Genomic DNA, 26,279 nt, shown 5'->3' on the forward strand with positions numbered 1-26,279 from the left:
AATAAGTTCCTTTGTATCATTTTTTAAGATTCCACATATTAAGTGATATCATGTAATATTTGTCTTTCTCTGTTTACCCTACTTCACATAGTATGACAGTCTCCAGGTCCATCCATGTTGCTGCAAGTAGCATTATTTCATTCTTTTTTATGGCTAAGTAATATTCTATTGTATATATATATGTACCACATCTTCTTTATCCATTCATCTGCAGATGAACATTTAGGTTGTTTCTGTGTCTTGGCTATTGTGAATAATGTTGCTCTGAACATTAGGGTGCATATATTTTTTTGGATTAGAGTTTTCATCTTTTCTGGATGTATGCCCAGGAGTGGGAATCATGGGTCATAGGGTAGCTCTGTTTTTAGTTGTAGTTTTTTTAATTTTTTGTGGTACGTGGGCCTCTCACTGTTGTGGCCTCTCCCGTTGAGGAGCACAGGCTCTGGACGCACAGGCTCAGCGGCCATGGCTCAAGGGCCCAAGCTGCTCCGTGGCATGTGGGATCCTCCCAGACTGGGGCACCAACCCGTGTCCCCTGCATCAGCAAGCAGACTCTCAACCACTGCACCACCAGGGAAGCCCTGTTTTTAGTTTTTTAAGGAACCTCTATACTGCTCTCCATAGTGGTTGTACCAACTTACATTCCCACCAACAGTGTAGGAGGGTTCCCTTTTCTCCACACCCTCTCCAGCATTTATTGTTTGTAGCTTTTTTGATGATGGCCATTCTGACTGATGTGAGGTGATACCTCATTGTAGTTTCGATTTGTATTTCTCTAATAATTACAATGTCGAGCAGCTTTTGATGTGCCTGTTCGCTCCAATACCTTTTTCTATGTTGTTTCTCGCTGAACCAGATAAGGCAGACTGTATGTGTGTTTCTTTCTTGAGAGATTTTAAAAATTCTTATACAAAAGATATATAGTGATATCAAAAATATATACTCTTGCAATAGGTTGTTACATACACATTAAAATGCAACAGAATGGGGCTTCCCTGGTGGCGCACTGGTTGAGAGTCCGCCTGCTGATGCAGGGGACACGGGTTCGTGCCCCGGTCCAGGAAGATCCCACATGCCGCAGAGCGGCTGGGCCCGTGAGCCATGGCCGCTGAGCCTGCGCATCTGGAGCCTGTGCTCTGCAACGGGAGAGGCCACAACAGTGAGAGGCCCCGCGTACCACAAAATAAAAAAATAAAATAAAATAAAATAAAATAAGCAACAGAATGATAACAACTATTGGTTATTTTGCCCATCTGGTGATTTAGTTCTCTAAAACCTGATCACACTTGAAAGTACAGACAGAAGGTTTTGACTTTACAAAGGTGGAAACATGACCCAAACTGTGTTGACTTTGGGAACTACTTTACTGAACATTTTAAAACTTAATTATTCATGTTAATGCAGTATGAGAAACACAGTATGTCCCTTGCAGGAATGATATTATTAGTTCCCTGGAGATGAGTTATAATTTATTCAGTTATTTTTAGCATAATTTTGTGTGCCAGTAAATGGTTATATACTTCTGCTTTTTAAAAGTTAGGCTTATTAAGGTATAGTTCACATACAGTAAAACCTCTTTAAGCGTACAGTTCTGGCAAATTTACACAGTGTATAACACTTCCACACTCAAGGTACAGAACATAACCATCACCCCCAAAAGCTCCCTTGTGTCCCTTTGCCTGGCAACCACTGATTAAATAATTTTGCCTTTCCAGAAAGTCACATAAATGGAGTCATACAATATATAGCCTTTCGAATCTTTTATTTTTCTCAGGGTAATGTTTTTGGGATTTATTCAAGTTGCTGCATGTATCTGTAGTTTGTTCCCTTTTATTGCTGATTATTCCACTGGATAAATGTCCCACAGTTTATCCATTTGTTAGTTGGTAGACATTAGGATCTTTGCAGTTTTGGATTATGAGTAAAATTACCATAAATATTTACATACAGATCTGCAAATACTTGTTTTGGTCTTGGGTAAATACCCAGGAATGGGATTGCTTAGTTGTGTGGAGTGTTAACTTATAAACTGCCAATGTGTTTTCCAAAATGGATGTGTCATTTTTTATTCTTACTGGCAATGTATGAGAGGTCCTGTTGTTTTTCACCCTGCCAGCACTTGGTATTGTCAGTCTTCTTAATTTAACTTATTAAAATCTCATTACAGGGAAATCCCTGGCAGTCCAGTGGTTAGGACTCGGCACTTTCACTGCAAGGGCCCGGGTTCAATCCCTGGTCGGGGAACCAAGATCCCGAGCAAGCTGAATGGTGCGGCAAAAAAAAAAAAAAATTTTGTTACAGTTTTAATTTGCATTTCTCTGATGAGGAATGATATTGGGCATTTTTTCAAGTGCTCACGTGCCATCTGTATTATCTTCTTTGGTGAAGTATCTGTTCAAATTTTTGTCTATTTTTAAATTGAGTTATTTGTCATGAGTTTTCAGCACCAAGTTCTTCATCAGATTTATGTTTTACAGATATTTTTTCCCAGTCTATTGCTTGTCTTTTTCCTCAGGAATAGAGACTTTTGATATTCAAAATTTTGTACCTTTATTCTTTTAGTTATGACATTAAAACAAGACTATTATAATAAAATAAAGAATATTAAAGCATCTCTTTCCCATCTGATCTACCCACCTAAGTATTTAAGCATACTGGTAATCTAGTGAAAGAAAATTTTACTATAATATGCAAAGTACAATTTCTGCTTTAAGAAATATATTTTGAAAGTTTATTTTGTACTTTCAGACTAAAATTTCTCTTCATGTTCAAGAGGATAATTAAGAGGAAAAAAAAAAGAATTACCTGTTGAAATACTTCATTTTAACCTGTTTTGCTCTTCTTTTATTCTAGTGTTATCCAAGATAAATTCTGTGGGATTATAAACATCTCAGTGGAGGGCCTACATGATGTCATGACAGAAGATCCTGAAACGGGAACTTATAAAGAGTAGGTGGATCATTTAATTAATTGCACTTGGACTTGGGGAGTAATTAATTATATCCTGCATTATTTTTGTTTACTATAACCATATGAGCATGGTATGGCAACTTTTAAATTTTGTCCTTATAAAAGAAAAATATTTTTGTTACTTTGCTTATAATATTGTTTGATCTTGAGATAAGCTTAGTTTTGTTATAGTGAAATTCTCAATTGGACTTATTTGGTTTAATCATCATTTTATAATTTGACATTAGGTTTTAAAAAAAATTCCAAGTGTATTTTAACATATAAATTCCTCTTTTAAGATATCTTGAATAGTATGTTCTTTTTTTCCACTAACAATGTTCCCCTCCCCTTCAGGAGAGTTATGGAGAAAGGGGAATGGATTAGCATCCTGTATTTGTATTTGACTGGTCGAAGCATCACTGGCACCTTTAAGATATTAGAGGGTCATATGGTACTTGACTAGTTACAAAAGAGAGTAGTTAAAATTACAGTTGATTATTGAACAACGTGGGGATTAGGGACGCCAACACTCTGCACAGTTGAAACTCCATGTATAACTTTACAGTTGACCGTGTCTGTATCTGCGATTCCACATTTATGGATTCAACCAACCACAGATTGTGTAGTACTGTAATAATATGTGTAGTACTGTAATACGAATTTATTGAAAAAAATCTATACATGTTCAAATCCATATTGCTCAAAGGTCAACTGTGTATTCTTTGGGAGATTAGTTAAAATTATGTTATCAGGAATGCTAATAATCTCACATTTATATAACTATTAATGTGAAAAAAAATTTTATCCTGTTATTTATAATAGTAGAATTATCATATCTTTCTTAATATTGCTATTAATTTAAGGCATGTTTCATATAATGATAAGCAAGGCTTCATGAGATTCCATACTGTTTGACTTCTCCTCAGTAATGTACTTAGCCCATTTTCCTTGCTTTCTTATAAAACCATCTATAGCAAATAGGAAAGATTGCCATTCAAATCATACATTGTTGAAAAATATGGAAAGTAGATATATGTAGTTGAATCTTATTAAACATGTGTAAACAAAATGTTTCTGGCATGTAACTTAGCTTTCAGGAACATAGGAGTTCAGATGAAGTGGAAACCTCAAACTTTTGTGATTACAAACCCAAAATAACAAGCCATTTTATGTGTGTAGGCAATTTTTAAAAAGTTAATATAGGGATTATGGCACATAACTATAAATATTGTGTTTACATACATAATATGTGACAAAGTTTACAACTGTTTGTGAAATAATTAGGATATATTCAAATGTTCCCTGTCTTCTTTGGAGTATATAAATTAGTTAGGGGGAGGGCATGTCTCATAATAGCACCATGAAAACACTAGTAATGTGTAAAGACAACGATATATCTTTTGAACAAAGCACACAAAACAGTAGAATTCCAGGTTGTGCTTTAGTAGAATGTCAGAGAAAGAAAAGGCATAGTGTGTTAACTGGAAGCACTGAGAGTCAGGAAGTTGTTGGAAATAAAGTTTAGAAATTATCTAGTGTAGTTTCATTATTTAAAAGATAGGTTACAGAAGCTCAGAAAAGTACAGTGATGCAGCAAATTCGTGGAAGAGTCAAGACTAGAACCAAGGTCTTTTGGTTCTATATGCCACACTCAGCCATGAGGGAAGTTTTGGTTTGTAAAAGGAAAATTTTGGTTATAAGCACAACAAACTGACTGGGAGACCATTATCTGGTCTCCCAGATCTGGGAGGTGCATATATCTGTTTGAATTAGTGTTTTTCTTCAGATAAATACCCAAAAGTGGAATTGCTGCTTTATGTAGTTGTCCTGTTTTTGATTTTTGGAGGAGCCTCCATACTATTTTCCATAGTGGCTGCAGCAATTTACATTTCTACCAATAATGCACAAGGGTTCCCTTTTCTCCATAATCCTTGCCAACATCTGTTATTTCTTGTCTTTTTGAGGATAGCCATTCTAACAGGTGTGAGGTGATAGCTCATTGTGGTTTTGATTTCCATCTCCCTAATGATTGGTGCTGTTTAGATCTTTCATATGTCTCTTGGCCGTCTGTATGTCTTATTTGGAAAAATGTCTGTGCAGATTCTCTGCCTGTTTTTTAATCAGATTGTTTGATTTTTTTGATATTAGTTTTTTATATACTTTGGATATTAACCTCTTATCAAATACATGATTTACAAATATTTTCTCTCATTCAAAGTTGCCTTTTCATTTTTTTGAATGATTTCCTTTTGGTTTGATGTAGTCCCACTTGTTCGTTTTTGTTGCCTTTGCTTTTGGAGCAGATCCAAAAAATCATCACCGAGACCAGTGTCAAGGAGTTAACCAGTTTTGTTTTCTTCTAGGAGTTTTATTGTTTCAGGTCTTAGGTTCAAGTCTTTGGTTCATTTTGAGTTAATTTTTGTGTATGGTGTATGGTCTAGTTTCATCTTTTTTGCATGAGTTTCTTTATATGTTTGTATTTTAGTTAGTAGAGTTCTTATTTTATTAAACCAGGAAAATATATTAATGACACCTGTAATTTGCTTTCTGCTTGTCTTTGGTTAGAGTGGCTTCCCTTTTTTTCCTTAAATTATACATTGTTTTTAGGCACAAAGGGAGATGAGATTGACAACCTATTGCAAAATTTGGGAAGTAATAAGGAAGAAAGGATTTAGCCAGCATTTCAGGAAGCTTAGAGACACTAAAATTTATTTGAAAAAGACTCATAAATTGTGTTTTTTATAGTTAGAGAGTATTAAACATACCAGCCATCAAGGATATAGCTTTTTTTTTAAAACAAAAATAAAATTTAGGCTCATATAAGCATTTTTCTCCCTTCACTTGATGCATTAATCCACCAGATAGCTCTTCAGAATGGAATAGAGGATATCAGAAGAAGCCTTGGTTCCTTGACTCTAAATTATCCCCTGTATGTTATCCTAACTTACATTGGTCTCAGTGACCTCCTTGGCGTCTCTCTCTCTCCAGTTTTACCCTTCTGATCCATTCTGCTCCATGTCTTAAAATTAAAGGCCCAGTTTCTTATAAAGTTGATGGAGCAGAGTATTCTTTGCTGATCCTCAGTTTACATTATTAGCCTTGTCTCTTCCTCCCTAGATTCTTCCTTCTTCCTCAAATGTGCCATTTCCTTTTATATACATGGCTTGACTCAACATTTCTTCTTCTTGGCATGTCACACCCTTAGCTTTGCCCTTCTTTGCAAATACCTACCTCTAAGATTCCTTTCCATACTCTCAGGAAGAATTCATCACATCCTTCTCTGTTACTTTGTGGCACCTTGTCTATACTGCTAATATACAACCATTAGTTAGTTGCTTGTTTTCAGTCTAGAGGATTTGAGGCAGAAAAGCTCATGCTCATTATGACTGAAAACTATTAACACAGTATTGAAGGAATTTAAACAAGGTTGAATGGCAAAACGTGGCATCTAGATGTAAAACAGCCCTGATCTTGCTTAACTACCAGGGCAAAGAAACATTAGGAATTACCTAGTTCCTATTTTCATGTAGAGGGAAGTAGGTGTATCAAGAGAGGGAGACTGTTCCTTGGCCTGAGCCCAGAAATGAATTTTTGATAAGATATTTATATAAAGGACTGTAAAAGGATTTTCAGCTGCAAGTAAGAGAAAGCCTGAGTCAGCTGTCTTTAACAATAAAAAAAATTTGTTATCCCTTATAACAAAACAACGGCAGGTAAAAGCCTCTAGGATTAGCTACTTGTGACCTCACAATATCTTTAAAGACCAGGTTCCATCCCCTCAACACATTAACTTCATATGCAGGCTACTTTCTCTAATCGTCAGAAAGCACTAGGCATTACAGTTCATGACAATGCCAGTGCCAGCCAAGTAATCTTCTTTTTCCTTATTTTTTTTTAACATCATAGGACACTTTTCTAGAAGGCATTTCATCAGACTTCCCTTCATGTCTAATTGGCTGGAATTTCTTAAACATGCTTCTGTTGAAAGCAGTCATTAACTAAGGGAATAGGATTGCAATGATTGTTTACTGAGCCACTGGCACCTGGGGCTCAGATCACCTTTTTCTGAAGCATATGGTGACATGGAAGAGGAGGATAACCGACAAGTTCAGGGCTCTGTTAGGAAGGAAGGCGATTATGTAGGCAGCCTAAGTGTCCACTGCAGAGACCAATGGAATAATGTCAGTTCTAGTTTTATTATAACCTTAAGAAGTGGGTTTGTATAGATTAAATGAAAGGTGTACCTTTAAACCAGAAATAATTTAAAAGATTTCACGTTGCATGCTAACACTGTTGGTTGTGTTTGGCTGGTTGGAGTTTCTTGTTGGGAAAGATTCCGAGTTAGCAATTAGACTGCCTGGATGTATTCAGTGGATGAGAGTAGGATGTGAGGGGTGGCTGCCTATGCTCACATGTTAATTGTCCCTATTTTAAACTGTTATTATTATTATTTTATTACTATTACTACATTCACAGCGCACACATTTTAGCTTACTAGAATTCTATTAATTCTCACCATGCTTTTTATGTAAAACATGATTCCCTATCTTTAATCTTTGTCAACAAAATGAGATTTGACATCTATTTATGTACGTATGTATGTATGTATTTATTTATGGCCTTTGTCGGGTCTTAGTTGTGGCACAGGAGTGCTTCATTGCAGCACGTGGGCTCCTCTCTCGTTGTGGTGCCTGGGCTCCAGAGCACGCAGCTGAGTAGTTGTGCACGGGCTCTCTAGTTTTGGCGCACGGGCACTCGGGTTTAGTTGCCCCGTGGCAGGTTGGATCTTAGTTCCCCGACCAGGGATCGAACCCACCTCCCCTGCCTTGGAAGGCAAGTTCTTAACCATTGGACCACCAGGGAAGTCCCCAAGATATGACTTTTAATTGGAGATTTTCTTGCAGTAGAGAATTTCAGCTTTGGGCTTTCCAATTCAATTTTTTTTGTTGTTTTTTTCCACTTTCTACCTTTCAGAGACCCAAATGAATGCAATTTGCAGAATTGCAAAGTAAAAATATCCTGCTCTTTGGGGAAAAAATGTGTATATTTATATCCAGAATATACTTTATTATTAGTGTGATAAATCTTTTAACTTAGGGAAGGGAGAACAGAGAGTTTTTTACTATACAAGTAAGTTGACAGATTTTGGAATGTAGTGAAGGGATTTGATGCAGTACAAAGCATACTTCCATGGAGATACAGATCTATTGCAGTTAAAATTCAAGTCTGCAGCAGACTTAAAATAACTTAAGTGAAGGAACTCCATCTTATTATTCAGTTCTAAAATACAAACTGAGATCTAGACTTTTTCTAAACATTTTACTTTATTAAATACCTTTTGGGTTGAGATAATAATGTCATAATTTTCCAACTTTGTGCCAGAGTTCCTTGGCCAGCTAGTTGTGCTGTATCATTTTATAGTTGACCTTGAACAACTCGGGGATTGGGGTACCCACCCTGTTTGAATTTGAAAACCCAAGTATACCTTATAGTTGGCCATCATACCCACAGTTCCTCTGGTTCCACGTCCTTGGATTCAACCAACGGGGGATCGTGTAGTACTGTAATATTTACTATAGAAAAAAATCTGCGTGTAACTGGACCCCTGCAGTTCAAACCCATGTTTTTGAAGCGTCAACTGTATATCATGGTGGACGAAAACATTGCAGTTCCAAGAGGTTGAAGCCATGAAGTGAGTTGGAGATTGAGCTCTTGCTGTTTTTCAGGCCTTCTGATTTCCAGTTTAAGGTTCTTACTATTTGATCCCACCAGGTGTACTGACTCATCAGAGACAGTTGTTCCAAAAATTATTTTTTTAATGGTGGGGGATTAAGGATTAAAGGACATTCATGTCCCCTGCAAGAGTGAGCCTGATCAGGTTTCTGGTGTCACCGATTGTCTTTAACCCTGAATCAAAAGTTATTTACACGGCTGAGTCAGGAAGTGTCCTTCTCCTGTACTTGCCACAAAATATAAGAGAAACCAAGCTTTCTTTGCCACTATTGGTTAAGAACCTATGACTCTGATAAATTACTGAATTCTATTCTAAATTAGGAACAGTGACATTTGTTCTATCAACTTGATTCACTAGACAATATTCATATCTTGTCTCCCTGGAACCAGTGTTGACTGAATAGGAAGCTATATTTCTATTATCTCTGCTAATGGTGAAGAGCAGTAGTGCAGATAATCAAAATAAAATGATTTATAACTGTCCTTCTGGTACAAGTGCTATCAGGGACAGGTTCCTCACAGCATAGCAATTTGGAGCACAAAGTAGATTGTTACATAATTAATAGTGTTTTAATGATGTTACTATTTAAATTACTGTTACTGTTATGAAACATAAATAATTAGACATATGAAGATTAGTGGAAAAAGAAGTATTAATTTTAAGTGTTTGTAAGTATCATTTTTTAGAAAGATATAAAAGGTATACCTTGCTTTGTCAAGTGATTTATGGTTCAAAAGTTGCCTATAAATAAATTTCTTACAATTTATTACCTAAATACTGAAGCAAAATGCTCTAAATTTTTTTTGGTGTGACCTTTTTAAAAGTGAGATATCTTTTCATAATTAAACTTTTAAATTATACATCTAATTTATCTAGCTATTCCTCACATATTGGTACATAGAAGCATTATTGTTCTTAGTATTTTGAGGTTTGTTTTTAGTATATTATAGACTTCTTTATTTATTTAAAACATTTTTTTAAAAACTGCAGCTGTATGTTAATGTCTCATCTTGAAGAACCAAAAGTAACAGAAGATGAAGAGCCACCCACAGAACAGGATAAGAGAAAAAAGATGGTAAGTTACAAAAGTAGCTTCTAAAATCTGGGAAAGCCATATATTGTCATTATATTCTGGAGGTTTCAAAATATGTGGTGGTCCATTCTTCCTTCCTTCCTTCCTTCCATCCATCCATCCATCCATCCATTTGCCTGACCCTGTTGCAGAATTAATGTAACATAACTGAGTTTTGAAATTTGGGGTATACTCCTAAAACAGATAAATTGCATTCATAGTACAGGAAGTTGAGTTTAACTTTTGATCTGAAATAATTGTTTCTTGTCTTAGCAGAGGGTTTACTCCTTTACTTACAGGAACCATGTGACCCTCAAACCTTATTTAAATTGTAATGCTAATTCTTCTGTTTTGAGATTTATTGCAATTTCTTTATTCCCTATTTCATGGATCTTATAATGATTTTTTTCTGAAATACATTACAAGCCTTTATAAGAATGCCTTTAAATAAACTGCTAAACTGTTTTGAAAGCCATAATTCTCACTACAGGAGTCTGATAAGAAAAAGGAACAAAAAATAGGAAACATCTAAAATATCTTACCTCTAAAATTATTTATAATCATAAATTTTTAAATACTTTGACACGTGAATATAAAATAGTTACATAAATAAACTTTTTCTCCTTTTTCTCTTGGAATCTGCTCTAGTCTCCTGACCTCACCAGTTATTAACTTCATTGTACTTTCTGTCCTCATTCGCAATTGAGAACAACAACACTTCTTTACCTCAAAAATAGAATAAATAAATTAATATATAAAATGGTCATGAGATAGTGCTGAACACCTAATAATTACTTTGTAAGTGTTGGCTATCATTAGTCTACTCATGATATTCACTCCTTGAATTATCCCACATTAATCCTCAAGGGCTTCATCCTAGGTGTATTGCTAATACTGCACAGCTATGACAGCCTTCTTTTAAACTGTGTTTGAGTTTAATCCATTTTACTTTGTTTCTATGCTAGATGTCATTTCCCTAGCACTAGTGTAGAGGAAAGGACAATATCCAAGAGTTTATAAGACCTGAATTCTAGTCCTGTTTGTGTTGTTAATTATGACCTTGAGGAAGTCACCTTGTCTCTTGAGAATCATTTCCTCATCTGAGAAATGAGGGGGAAATTGGATTAGCAAATTCCAAGGCCTATGAGCTAAAAATTATTTGATTTTTTTTTTAAAGCTCTTAATACCATTCCTTTCTTTCCCCACTATCTGTGTCCTAGTGAAGTTTTCAATTGTGAATATACCTCTGGAAATATTTCTCCCATGAAATGAGACTGCTAAGCAGTATCCTAAATACATGGAAAATGTATGTTCTTCACTTAGAATAATGATAACCTTTTGATAGAACATAACAGTTTGTCTTTCCCCCTCTTTCACCTCTACTTTTTTAAGCCTTGAATATATCATTGGTGTTATAGAAAAATACAGTAACATTTTTCTTAATAATGTTCTGAACTTATAAATGAATAATAGGTATTCTGCTTCCTTTCAGATCAGCTTTTTGTACACTTTAGTAACACAGTTAGTGTGCTAGATCTACCCTTTGCAAATTGATCTACCCAGGTCTGTTCTTCATTACGTATAGAATCCTTAGTAACATCATAGAGTAGTGATTTTAATTCTCACTTTATTTTGAAGGTAAGTGCAGTACTATCTCAGAGAGCAGTGTAAGAACATAATTTTCGAAATAACCCTTAAAGTTCTTTGATTCAGTTTTGTGATCCTAAAGTTTATTTGAAAACTCATTATTTTATCATTATTCTATTTTAGGTAGTATTGATTTATAGAAGAACTTTTATTTTTTAAAGTGGCTGATTTTATTTGAAATTAGTCGTCACAGTAGCTATTTGATGTAGATTTATATTGTCATCTCTATTAAGATTTCCAGTGCCTTAGCCATAAGGCTTTTAGTCTTATGCTGATAAATACCACAGTGTTTATGATTAATGCTGAGATTATGTATCTTAGCCTTGAATAAATATAATTATGAATACAATGCCAATTTTTCAGTAACTTTTCAATAACAAAATTAGTTTCACTGTATCTTCAGGGTTACAAGAATAAATTATGTACTTTCTTTCTGTAATTATATCATCATTATTGTACTGTGATGTCTTTAACATTAGAAATTTTTTGAGAATTATCTAAATGTGTCTTGGTTGTAGTTTCAAAGGGAAGTGTTTGCTCGTAGATGATTATGAATTATTATTCAAAAGAAAAACCAATCTAGCATCAAAGAGTTTTTTCATTTTAAAATGAAATATTTTATTTACTCGGAAGAAAAGTGTAGTAGCTGCTTGATTCCAAGATTACATAGTTGAAAGTCTCATTTACTGACTGTCATTGTTGTCTTAAAGTAGTCCCTAAAATGTGGCGTCTTCATTTCAGTAGCTGCTTTGGTAGAGTGAAGCAGCAGTGATTATAATTCAGAAAGGTGGATGATTAGTAATATAGCAAATGTGACAAATGATTTTCCATAAATTTATGAGAATTCTCTATATTTCAACTTAAATAAGGATGAAATTTCTGTTCAGGAAAGCTATTAAGCTGTCCAGACTTTTGATTGTGTGCTTTTTTATCCAGCTCTTCTCTGTTCTATCTATTTGGGGGGAACTAATTCTGAGAAGATTGAATGTGGCTTAAGCGTTTCACTTCATTTCTAAGTTTCCTCTCAGTCCAGTATACTCCAGTAGTAGAATGGTAATTTTATGACCTCATCTATAAAGAATTTAGCTAATACCTTAACATTTTAAGTTCCTTATAATTTCTTTTTTTGTGAAATGTGACATACTAGGCATTTATACGTTGAAACTTCTCAAATTTAAGTTTTGAGCATATTAATGCTTTCTGGCAACGTTTTGGTACCTGCTAAGAAAGCATTATTAATGAAACATTTGATATAATAAGTAAAGCTGTGTTGATCATGCTTTCCTGTTAAAGTTTAAGCCCTAGAAATATTTTGATAATCTGTTTCTGTAAATAATAATCTAGTTTTATATGTACTTAAGAGATGCTTTAATTGATAATGGGGTATAAATAAGTTGAACATTATTAAAACTACACTAGCTTCTCACTGACTTGTGCTAGTAGAAGCAGTAGCACAAATAAAGGTCTGTCTAAACATCATTCATATGGTCTTCTGCTTTTGCTGTAGCACAGCTAAGCAAATTGATGATATGTTAGGTTGGGTTGCATTTTATTTGATAAATTCATGACCAGATCCTAAGTCCTGTGGCAAATATAATAAAGCCTGAGCATGCCTTGCATTTTGCCTTCGAGTGAGTATTGTCTCCTGTGCTACTATTGCCAAATACAGCGCTGGATCGGGGAGGGACAAGTGCTGCATTGTGGGAGTGGAACTTGTCTGAAAATCATAGCCTACAGGTACCTGATATTTCTCTTTCTGAAAGCAGATAGACAGCCTCTTCCTCCACTTCTGCCTCTGTTTCCCTCCCTCTTCTCCCTCTCCCTTCAGCTTCCTTCCTTCTCATCAACTCTCCCAGAAAACTTATTTGCTTAACTATGAAATACAGCAGTTTTCCTCAGACTTTTACTTACATTTGGAATATAGAATACATTGTTGGAAGGAAAGTTACCTTATTATCAGTTACAAATATTCCACAATGTTGTTGTGTAAATTTTTAGTTCAAATATAATGTCAGCAGGGTGCACTATAGTGGTGGTTTGGGGTGGGACATAGTAAACTCTCCCTGAACAGGTTTTTTTTTTTTTTAGGTTGTTACATTATATTTATTTATTTATTTAAAAATATCTTTATTGGAGTATAATTGCTTTACAATGGTGTCTTAGTTTCTGCTGTATAGCAAAGTGAATCAGCTATACATATACATATGTCCCAATATCCCCGCCCTCTTGTGTCTCCCTCCCTCCCTCCCTATCCCACCCCTCTAGGTGGTCACAAAGGACTGAGCTGATCTCCCTGTGCTATGCGGCTGCTTCCCACTAGCTATCTATTTTACATTTGGTAGTGTATATATGTCAATGCCACTGTCTCACTTCGTCCCAGCTTACCCTTCCCCCTCCCCGTGTCCTCAAGTCCATTCTCTATGTCTGCGTCTTTATTCCTGTCCTGCCCCTAGGCCTGAACAGTTTTGATCACTGAGAACCAGTAAGATTATTCTTTTGCCTGTTCCCATTTACCTCTAAAAAACTCAGCAGAACTAGTAGAAAGACAAAATTGTATTTGTCACTAATAAGGTACTGTCTTCTTAATTCAATATCAGTATTTTGAAATGCATGTTAAAACATTTTTATTTTACAAATAATATGAGATTAATCATATTAATTCATGATCATATTAATCATACTCTCAACTAATGAGATTAATTATTGGTGGTTTCTGAACTGCCTTTTGAGAATCCTTACCCTATAACATTGAGTAATCAAGGTAAATTATACGATTGTTGAAAATACTCTTTAGTATTCAACTTGCATGAAATGTCATGCTGGTTATGAATTTAGAGCTTTTCGCTTTTCCTCAACTTTCCCAGTTCTGTTACATTTTTCACCTCTATTTCTCATGCTGAATCTTGAACTTATCCTAATTTGGAACTGATCTCATCCAAAATCCTGAACTCTGACATTTCTCTCTCATCACAACCTCTTCTTCTTCCTCACTAACTATTCCTCTTCTGGTAAATCTGTTTTGTATCTTTATCTGGAGCCCCATAATTCGTCCTTGTTTTCATAATCACTTTCCCAGCTTTTAACCTAGATTTCCTTGTTTTTCTGCTGTTTTTAACTTTGGATAAACGATATCCTTTGTCTCCCTGCTTTAGACCTACAACATTTCTGGGCCTGGGAATCAAGCATACATATTTCTTTAAAGGGGCACATATTATTTTGATGTACAGCTAGGGTTGAGAACCACTGCAATAAGAATTTAACTCCTTGTTAATCTTTACAGACCTCTGTAGTATGATTCCAGCCAACCTTTTGAGCCTTATCTTCCTTTTTCCCCACGCTGTCTCCTAAACCAAATAACTTATCTCCGTTCATATCTATGTTTTCTTGTCTCTGTTATGGAGTTCATACTAGTCCTTCCATCTGGAGTAGCCATTTTATCCTCCTTCTCTCCACTCAGCTTACTCTTTTGCCATTTTTCTCATGAGATACTCTCTCTTCTCACTGATCACCTTTCCTACCCATACCCAGTTACAGAAATGATCTTGCCCTCTGCTAGACTTATGTAGCAACTTTTCTGTATGTTTTGACCGCCTTTATCCACCTGCATTTTAAAAAAGGTATTGGAGATCAGAATACGAAAGATAATGATCCCTGAGAAACAAAAAACAGACACTGTGAGCCCGCTGATTGCCACATATTACTGCCTTCAGTTTCCAGGGAGTGGCCTAGGGAGCCCCGTGGTCTCTCTCATTTGAGGAGAGGAAGCTGGAAACCTGAGGACACCAGAGTGGCTCAGGTTACCAGAGAAGAGGAAGCTGCTCACATAGAATTTTGGGGATCTTCAGTGGGTCCCCTCTCAGTCTTCACCTGAGTACTGATTAGCACATACAAGTGCAGAAGTTACCCAAGTCCAGAGAAAGAACCTCCAGAATGGATTGTTACGAGAACAATACTCAGAGCTGACACAGAGCAGGGAATAGTCCCTCATGTCAGAGTGGAAATCTCAGAATTCACAGAGTATTAGGTAGAGGACTCAGAATTGTATTAACTCGGCAGTGGAGCAAAATTAGCCCTAGATTAGGTATTGCTCTGATCATGCCAAACAAAGCTTAAAAGCAAAATCCGACCTACCTAAGGAGACAAAGGACCTGTACTCCGAAAACTATAAGACCCTGGTGAAAGAAATAAAAAATGACACAAACAAATGGAAAGATTTACTGTGTTCTTGGGAATAATCAATATTGTCAAAATGACTATACTACCCAAGACAATATGCAGATTCAATGCAATTTCTATTAAATTACCAATTGAATTTTTCACAGAGTAGAACAAAAAAATTTTAAATTTGTATGGAAACACAAAAGACCCTTAATAGCTGAAGCAATCTTGAGAAAGAAAAACACAGCTGAGGGAATCAGGCTCCCTGACTTCAGACTATACTCCAAAGCTACAGTACTCAAAACAGTATGTCATTGCCACAAAAACACAAATATAGATCAATGGAACAGGATAGAAAGCCCAGAGATAAACCCACACACCTATGGTCAATTAATCTATGACAAAGCATGCAAGAATATACAATGGAGAAGGACAGTCTCTTCAATAAGTGGTGCTGGGAAAACTGGACAGCTACATGTAAAAGAATGAAACTGGGGCTTCCCTCGTGGCACAGTGGTTAAGAATCCACCTGCCAATGCAGGGGACACAGGTTTGAGCCCTGGTCCGGGAAAATCCCTCATGCTGCGGAGTAACTAAGTCTGTGTGCCACAACTACTGAGCCTGTGCTCTAGAGCCTACGAGCTACAACTGCTGAAGCCCATGCACCTAGAACCTGTGCTCCACAACAAGAGAAGCCACTGCACTGCAACGAAGAGTAGCCCCCACTCACCACAACTGGAGAAAGCAAGTATGCAGCAACGAAGACCCAGTGCAGCCAAAAATTAATAAATAAAATTAATAAATTTTAAAAAAAGAAAGAGTGATTTTAGAACAGTCTCCAACACCATGCACAAAAATAAACTCAAAATGGATCAAAGACCTAATTGTAAGAGTGGATACTATAAAACTCCCAGAGGAAAACATAGGCAGAACACTCTTTGACATAAAACACAGCAATATCTTTTTGGATCCACCTCCTAGCATAATGGAAAAAGACACATTATATAGAGAGGGAAAGAGACAAGGACAGTGGCAAACTTGTCATTGGAAACAGTGCAGGCAAGCCAGTAGCAGAGCAGCATTTTTTTTTTTTTTTTTTTTTGCGGTACGCGGGCCTCTCACTGTTGTGGCCTCTCCCGTTGCGGAGCACAGGCTCCGGACGCACAGGCTCATCGGCCATGGCTCACGGGCCCAGCCACTCTGCGGCATGTGGGATCTTCCCGGACCATGGCACGAACCCATGTACCCTGCATCAGCAGGCAGACGCTCAACCACTGCGCCACCAGGGAAGCCCAAGCAGCATTTTTAAAGTATTGAAAGAAAAAAAATAGTTTTTACACATTACTAAAATAATCTTTTGATACAACTTTTTACTACTGAAAATAAAAATTGTTTTATTTAATCCCTGCTTAATTTGTAAAGTTTTCAAATTTTATTTTGATAACAGTGGAAGATGTCCCCTTTTCTGGTTTTTCTTTATTCATCAGGAATATGGAATATTTACAGGCTGTTTATGTAACCTATAACAGTATCTTAGATGGCCCCTGAAAATCTATTATACAAATTGTCAGATTTTTCTCATTTATCATACTACTGGATATTGTGTATGCTACTGCTTGAATGAAACTATAGAAGTATAGGCTTGAATGCTTTTTAATCATTAACATAGAAGTACTCACATTTGTTACTTTATGGCCTGCCATCTGATTCTTTTTTTTCCCTTCAGAATTGCTAAGATGTTTTCATTTTTTTCTTCAGTCTTTGATACATAGTGATCTATAAAGTTTGTAGATAGATAATAGGTAAAAGCCATTCAGAAGCTGGTTTGTTAACAAGAAAATCAGATCTAAATTGTTCATTATGAATGTTTTTATTGATATCTAATTTTTTTTGTGTGTGTGTGGTACGCGGGCATCTCACTGTTGTGGCCTCTCCCATTGTGGAGCACAGGCTCCGGAAGCACAGGCTCAGCAGCCATGGCTCACTGGCCCAGCTGCTCCACGGCATGTGGGATCTTCCCGGACCGAGGCACGAACCCGCATCCCCTGCATTGGCAGGCGGACTCTCAACCACTGTGCCACCAGGGAAGCAGCCCCCATATGCAATTTTGAATGCTCACCATGTACAAAGCATTGATCTTTATAATCAGTATTTTCTCTGCTACCATGTTTATCTTCCCACAGAACCTATTTTCTTGTATATGTTGGTAAATAGTACATACATATTCTTTAAAAATATTCAATGCCATTAGCTTATTACAAAGCCAGTTTCTTAAAATGGGAGGATCTACTTGTTTTTATCTATGCTTTGCTTAGATTCTACCTAGAAGTTTGACTGACTGCTATACTGCTGTTAATATATCCTTTGGTGATGCTAAAACGTAAAAAAAGATTTTCCTAGGTATATTTTCTATATACCTAAGGCCAGCTATATAAGAAATACTAAATATTTCAAATTTGGATTGAACAAGATTTTCTGTACCAAGTGAGACTTCAAAATCAATGTTAAACTTACCCCATATCTTGAAATATGCTATTGCAGTGGTTAATTCAGCTCTTACAAACTGTGGAATTGCAAGTAACATTAAACCATCCAGGAGGATAGGAAATCATGACTTGAATAACCCAACTGAGATGTAATAAAGACCCAAATTGATAACCAGGCATCCTCCTGAGATAGCAGTTTTTCCCTGGAATGGAGCTAAAATGTTAATCAAAAAACAGTCTGAGATCAAGAGGTTAAGATCTTTCACAGTAGGCTACATCATAGTAATCAAAAGACACTAGAAGAGAAAATTCTATTGAAAATGCTCTTGGAACTAAATAAAGTGATGGCTTCTAAGTTTTTGCTTTTAGTTGAGATCTCAAATTAATTCCCTGCTGACATCCGTATTGTTCTTGAGTATTAAAATAATAGGCAGCCTCATTATTCATTATTTACTTGAATTGTTACTGAAAACCTTAATCAGGAAGAGTTCGGCAATTTGCCACTGTTCACTTGGAAACTTTGGCAATGTGGTATTGACTCAATGTAAATAAAGTCTTCATAGTTTTAGATGAAGAATATGACCTGGTTTGGGAGAACTTAGGTAAATTCCAGTGAACTTTAGACTGTCTTCTTGATGGGTTTTCCTACTCTATTCCTGCTTTCCTCTTCTGCTTCTTTCTTTTTCTCAATAAATTATCAGTATGCTAGTTGTGTTTTTATAAGGAGCCTGTCTTTTGAGGAAAGGGAAATTTAAGAAGCCTTTTCAAAGAATTGTTCTACGTAAGGAAGTTCCTATTTTGAAGACTTTTTTTAATTATAAAAGTAACCTATACTAATTTTAAAAATCACACAATCATTGTATGATGTGGAATACCCTTTCCCCAAGGCAACCTTTACTAACATTATATGTATCTTTCCAAACATTTAGTTTACATATATAAACATCTGTATGTAGTTCACAAATTAGAAACACTATACATTCTATTTTGCTGCTTGATTCCTCTTAAATGTAGTAAATGCATGAGCATATTTCCTGTACATAAATTTAGATTTGCATTATTTCTTCTAATAGCTGCACACGATGACATTCCATTGAATGGATCTCCATCCCATGCATCTCTTCTGCAGCAGTTCTCAGTGTAGCCCATGGATAACTAGGGGTTCCCCAAACCCTTTCAACAGTATTATTGTTTCATAATAATAATAATGATGATGATTTCATAATAATACTAAGATATTATTTCCCTTTTCATTGTGTGAACATTTGTACTGGTGGTGCTAAAGCAATGTTGGGTATCCAGTGGTGGGTATAACTGCTGGCACTTCAGCATTAATAAGGTCAGTGACAGCAAAGTATACTAGCAGTCATCATATTCTCCACTACCATACACTTAGTTTTTTGTTTTTTAAAGCCAGTTTCATTTAAGAATGTCTTTGATGACATAGTACAGATTTTTAATTTTCATATATCTCCACTCTTGAGTGCTCATCTTTTAAATATTTTCTGTGTCAAAATGGGAATATTCTCTGACAGTGGTTGGTCTTGAGGAAAAGTACTTTTGTGATTGAGTTGTGAGCTGAATTAAACCTTTTTTATGAACACTACTTGAATGTGGAAGTGGAAGAGCAGCTGAAAGATAAACATGATCATTCAGACTTGAGCATTCGGCATGCATTTTCTGGAAAGTAAGCACGTCACTTTAAGGAAAACAACTAACAATTTAAATTTATGTGCCCAGTGGTGGTACATGAGTTATCCTGTACCCTGGACAATATGATAGTTAGAAAGCAGTAATTTGTTGTTTAATGTACTTTCTCTAATTATGAGTGAGGCTGAGCCTTTTTCAGATGCTTGTAGCTCATTTATATCCCTTTGTTTGATGAATGACTTGTTTATATTTTTTTATTAGAAATTTTGTTTGTTTTTTTGCTTTTATATAAGAGTTTTCTGACAGATTATGTTTCCCTAGAATGGTCATAATAATATCTCCCATTCCATATGCCATTCTTCAAATATGACTTTGACATTCTTCCCCATTAAGATGTTAGGCCTGTATTTCCTTTTGTTGAAACTGGTCAGGCTTGCTGGTGCTTTATGACTTTTGAGTCTAGATCATTAGATATAGCTTCCTCCTTGTTCTCTAGGGACACTTATTTTTGGAAGCCAGCTGCCATGCTGTAAGGAAACCCAGGCATCCACAAGGAGAACATAGGTCTTATTTTCTCCAGCAGAAGTCCCAGAGAACAACCAGCATTAACTGCTAGACACATGAGTGAATGACTCTTCAGGTGTTTCCAACTCCAAGATGGCTTCACTGACTCCATTAACATTGAAAAATAGTTGTTATTTTATGCCACCTAGTTTGGACTAGTTTGTTAGGTGACAGTCAGTAACCTGAACAAGCTGTTTATAGATTAAAGAAATCAGCCCTTAATTCTCATCTTTGTTTCTATCTATCTATATATCTACCTATCTATTATCTGTCTATCTATCTATCTGTCTATATATCTATCTAAAACTAGCAACAAAGTTAGGTTAATTAGCTTGTTACTACAAGGGAGAATGTACACATTGGGTAACCATAGGATGTGTCACAGTGAATGAATCAAGGAAGAGTTTTATAGGGTTTAGGGAGCTGGAGTTTAGTTACAGAATGGTCTTGTCAGGGATTGGTCAGAATTTGTAAGCCAGTCAATTTGCTGGGTCAGTCATTGGTCTTACCTTTAACACGAGTTCATGCAGTTACCATTGGATCAGTTGTCAGTTTTCTTGTCTTGGAATATGTGGATCTAAATGAGCTGTGGTAAAATAGTATGGGTTTAGATTGCTTGTCTTGCATGTCATGGTTTAGGATAGTTTTTCTGTTTTGTGAGTCCTGGTACAGTTTTGCAAATTGTCTCTGCTTCAGTTCTCAGATTCCCCCTCTCAACTATCCGTGAGGCTTTTTTTCTTTTCACTTCATTTGACCCTCTTTCTGAAAGATGAAGTGCTATCTTCTGAGGATATGATCAGTCCAGATCTGCACTGCTCTTTGAGAGATCATCACTGTATATTGAGTTTTCCGTGGTAGTTGTTTTCATCTCTTTAATTTGACAGCATTTTTTTGGTTTTTGACTTTGTTTTTGAACTCTTCTTTTGTTGTGTATGGTTTTATGGAGTGATTGGAATGGCTACCCCACTCTTAAGAAATCATTTCTTGTGTTTTGATGGGCTTACTTCATTTAAATCTTTAACTGGAAATTTTTTGATAAAGGAGTGAAGTAGAGCATCACCTTTTTTTGTATATATATGTATATGTATATAAATATATAAATACATACACGCACATACATACACATATGGCTTGTGTCACAAAATTAATCAGTAGCCTGTCTTTACTATTTTGAAATGCCACCTTTATCAATCAGATTCTCCATTGCCAGATTTACATGGATTTATTTCAGAACTCCAAATTGTAGTTTATAACCCTGCCTATTTTAATTACTGTTAAGCCTAACAATGTGTTTTAATACTCAATAATGATGTTTCTGAGGATATTTTACTTGAAAATTCACCATAATATAACTTTTAAGGTAAACTGAACACTTACTAAATAATTGTTAATTACCTTGATCTGAAGTGGGAAAGAGTTATGCTGGAAAACAGCAAAAACTGTATTGTTTGAAAGTCAGAGGCATAAGACTGGCTATTTTGATGCTAAGAATTGCAGATTTATTTTCCTTTTAGAATATTCCTTAGATCAGTCTAATACATACATACATACTCCAGCTAGTTCTTTTGAGCAGTGCATTGAAAGCAATTCCTTCTTTGTTGTCTTACCCTAACTGTGTGATGTGAATAAAGACATAGCTTATAACAAAAGCTAGGGTGTGCTACCATGATTCAGAGTTAAATGAAGAAAATATGAGAAAGAACATGTCCATTTATATTAATTTAAAACAATTAAAATGATTTAATTCTCCTGTATAAAGTGATATGTTCACAAATAAAATATCACTTCTGATGAAAGAGGATTTGTTAACTAAAGAATTTACAAATTAAATGATACGGATTTCATTATATCCTAGTCACTCTAATTCATTTTTACATAAACCCTAGCAAAGTGAAATGATTTAAAACAGCTTTGCGCAATTTTGTACTTATTTGTGTGAAGATCATATTAATAAGTCATTGGATTTTTCAGGAACTGTCACCTTGAAATAAATTACTTTAAAATAAAAACAGATATAAAAGAGGAAAGATTTTGTTACAGAAACTATCCAGGTGTTAGTTATAACTTTCTTTTAACTTAAACCAGAATTAATTTCTTCCCCACACTTTCTTACTGAGCTGGAAGAAATGAAGAAACTGATGACTTTCTTAACCCTAGTCAAAATGGCTTTATGTCATTGTGTGAATTAAGTAAGTTTACATTTACTTTTACGTACAAACAGTAGATCCTTGTTTAATAGTGGTTCTCAACTGAGTGTAATTTTGCCCCCCCCCCCCAGGGGACTTACAGCATTGTCTGAAAGACATTTTTTATTGTCACAAGGCCAGAGAGGTACTACTGGCATTTAGTGGGTAGGAGCCAAGGATGCTGTTAAACATCCTGCAATACTCAGGACAAGTAATTCTTTTATTTCACTGAACTGTGGGCAGTGGCAGGAATGTCACTCAGACATTTATTTAGCTGCCTACTGTGTGTCAAAAAAAAAGTGGGTTGTAGAGGGCCTGGTATACCATATGATAAGTGTGGTAGGCAGAATAATCCCTTTCATCTTCAGGCATATCCGTGTCCTAGTTAGTCCCTGGAGCCTGTGAATAAATATGTAGTATCACCTATGACTATGTTTTGTTACACAGCAAAGTGGAATTAAGGTTTCCAGGTGGGCCAAATGTAATCACAAGAGTCCTTAAAAATGAAGAGGGAGGCAGAAGGGAGAGGGTCAGAATGATGCAGTGTCAGAAAGACTCCACCTGCTATTTGCTTTGAAGATGGAGGAAGAAGCCTTCTAGATCTGGAAGAGCCAGGAAAACAGATTCTCCCCTGGAGCCTTTAGAAAGGGAGGCAGCCCTGCTGACACACCTTGATTTTAGCCCAGTGAGACTGTTCTGGCCTTCTGTATATAGAACCAGGAGGTAATAAATTTGTGGTTGTTACAGCAGCCATAGAAAGCTAGGAATTTGGATTTTATTTGGTAGGAATAGGGAGTCGTTAAAAAGTTGTCATCAAAGGAGTGACCTGGTCAGATTTGTGTTGTAGAAGATTGTTGTACAGCCATATTCTACCACGAATTTGCTTATTCATCTGCTATGACTGCATAAATGATAGTGGACCATGAAACTTCAGATACCATTTGAATTTTGTGAGTTAGGGTATAAACCCTAAATTCCAGAAATACGTCCACATTTTCATTGTTACATTTCACATTTCATGGGTAGAAGACCTTGCTTATTAATAACTGTTTGTTCTCTTTCATTTGAACTAAAGTTATCTGTATAGATCTTTGTCTCATAATTCCTTAGTATACTTTACATATGAATTTTATAGATGTTCATTTTTTTTCTTTAAGAAAATGGCCATTATGTAATGTGACTGATTGTCAAACTGTAGACTTTCTTCTTTGTTTCCTTTGTTCATTTCCACAAGCTCCAGAACTATTAACCATGCAGCCTCTCCATTAGCCCTTACCTTTTATCATCCCTGACAGGCTGCCACCCATGGGGCCCACTGCACCAAAAATCCACACAGATTTTCTTTTAACTGAACAGCTATAAGTGCATGTTATAAATGGTTTTGTCTTTTATAAACAAAATTGTGTTCAACTCAAAAAAACTTTAATGTATCCCGTCAAGAGCTTCTCTAAATAAAGGGGGATCTTTTCACTTTGTCATTTTGTTGTTGTTGTAAAACTCAATTATTTGGGAAAAAAATCACTTATTGGCTATTTTACAGAGTACCTATATGTTCTAACTAAGTTGGTTAGCAAGCCAGTGTTTTCTCATGCAAATCCAGTGTTTCTCATTTATTTTCATTGTAGACCAGATGTATTGGGTTGGCCAAAAAGTTTGTTTGGAAAAACCCAAACAAACTTTTTGGCCAACCCAATATATGTATTTTAAAAGAAATTTACCATCTGATGGCTTTTTAAAAAATTTCTCAATAAATGAAAAAATAGAGCAGAAAACTTTGGTAAGAAAAGGTTTGAGATTGTGCTTAGCCATACAGTTGGGGAGAGGCTTGCAATGTTATGCTTGCTAAGAGAACTTGACAGTGTTTTCCTACTCCATTCATTTCCTATGCCATTCATTTAACTACAGATTAACTGCTTCCACCCAGTGAATACCGATGCCATTGGATGCACCACATAACCAACTAACTTTCTTCTGACCTGGATACCTGAGAGAAATATCTTTTTGTTGTCTGCCAGCACCCTCTTCACCTCCCCCATCTTCTCTCTTTATCTCCTCCCTTTTTCACACATACACATAGTGCTGCCTCATTCCAACATTTTATGCAGCAGCTTTTTACCATTTAATATAAAAATTTATCACACCACTAATTTTCCTGTTACCTTCACCCCACCCCCCAAACACATTTTACATACAAGGTGTGGATGTAGAATGTTACAAGATGGATTCTCAGTAACTTTTCATTGAATTAGATGCTAGTGGTAGCAAATTTCTTAAACGCGTAAGTCAGCAGTTAAAATGAGCTGGAGATTTGAGTGACTTTTTTTCAGGAAAGATCTGGCCTTTGGTAACTAGGTGTTGATGAACTGCTTCTAAAACTCTACTTGTTCCATTTCACTATGAATTTATTCCTTGAATAAAGAACAAGTGTAATTCTCAGAGACTGGTACAAGATCATTTATGGTCTTAAATCCAATGGGTATTGTAGATATTCTGATTGTGATTACTCTGTTTTTATGTAAACAAAATAATTGTTGATAAGCTTGGTTCTCTGAGACTTAAATAAACTCTAACATTAAAAGGTAATAGTGGGACAGACATTTTGAAATGCTTGAATTGTGTTGTTTTCTAAAGAATTGTCATAGTGTTACATCTTTGTTAATCATAGTGTTGCTGTTTTTTGAGTTTTCCACCTGACTTCCACAGATAATTCAGTTCTGGAGGCACTGCTGTGCAGTTATTCCTTTGTTTTGTGCCAAGCATGCCTACTACAATAAATACATAATGTAATTTAAATCATGTATGAGATCATTTCAGGTACTCCAGCAAATGTAGGTTAAACAGCCATAGAACAGTTTTTCCCTTCACAGAAATAGTGAATTAATGCAGGTCTTAAAATACCGCAAATTCTCTAACAATTTTGCTATATCAGCAGATGGTCAGAATGGGAAGTTTTCATTCCTGTCATTTTCTGTCATTTTGATAAATTATTGATGGTTTACAATTTGATAAATGATAATCCCAGTTTTTGAAGTAGATTGAGGGTGCTGACTGGCTCCTTATTAAACGTCCTTGGCTTTAAAAGTTCTCTTTTGGGGGCTTCCCTGATGGCGCAGTGGTTGAGAATCCACCTGCCGATGCAGGGGGCACGGGTTCGTGCCCCGGTCCGGGAAGATCTCACATGCCGCGGAGCAGCTGGGCCGGTGAGCCATGGCGGCTGAGCCTGTGCGTCCAGAGCCTGTGCTCCGCAACGGGAGAGGCCACAACAGTGAGAGGCCCGTGAAACGCAAAAAAAAAAAAAAAAAGTTCTCTTTTGGAATTTCCTGTTTATAGCACTTACACTTCGATCCTTCACCTGATAGCTTGACCTTGTAGAGCATCTTATCAGGAAAGTAGAGATTCTTGTAATATTTGCTCAGTGATCTCACTCCCTGCAACCATAGAAGCAGTTGGAGCAATAAGCAGAGAGAAGGGAGCTGGTGTTGCCTATAGATGGCTCACTCTGATGTTCTCAGTTCCTTTAATAAGGTTATACACAGAAATAAATGATATTCAGAAAACTGAGCATATCCAAAGATAGCATTTAGATTGCAAATAGAAAATCTCATCTGAGTTTTCTTCACTGTTTCTGTTTATAAATCTTTTCCATTCTCTGTATCACCTGGAAACCACATATAATTGGATCAATGTATTATGGCACATATTTGGTTTTATAGTATATTATGTCACAGATTGGACAAACATGAATATTAATAATATCTTTGAGGAGGAAGTAGAATCAGAGGCATTGCTAAGTGGTAACATATTTAGATATCTAGCAGGCCATTCTCATTTAA

The 26,279-nt window shown here is 35.9% G+C and overlaps 1 protein-coding gene across 5 annotated transcripts in view; it reads left to right on the forward strand.

Moving 5' to 3' along the window:
* Nucleotides 1-26,279, forward strand: part of IPO11 (importin 11) — a 246,493-nt gene that overhangs the window by 169,126 nt on the left and 51,088 nt on the right. For all 5 annotated transcript variants that reach the window (XM_067031019.1, XM_067031018.1, XM_059063535.2 and 2 more), the window contains 2 exons: nucleotides 2,854-2,949; nucleotides 9,674-9,758. In XM_067031019.1, the coding sequence (XP_066887120.1) occupies nucleotides 2,854-2,949; nucleotides 9,674-9,758 (181 nt within the window). The remainder of the gene's footprint in view (nucleotides 1-2,853; nucleotides 2,950-9,673; nucleotides 9,759-26,279) is intronic.

Source organism: Kogia breviceps, chromosome 4 (genome assembly GCF_026419965.1).
Source record: "Kogia breviceps isolate mKogBre1 chromosome 4, mKogBre1 haplotype 1, whole genome shotgun sequence".
NCBI lineage: Eukaryota > Metazoa > Chordata > Mammalia > Artiodactyla > Physeteridae > Kogia > Kogia breviceps.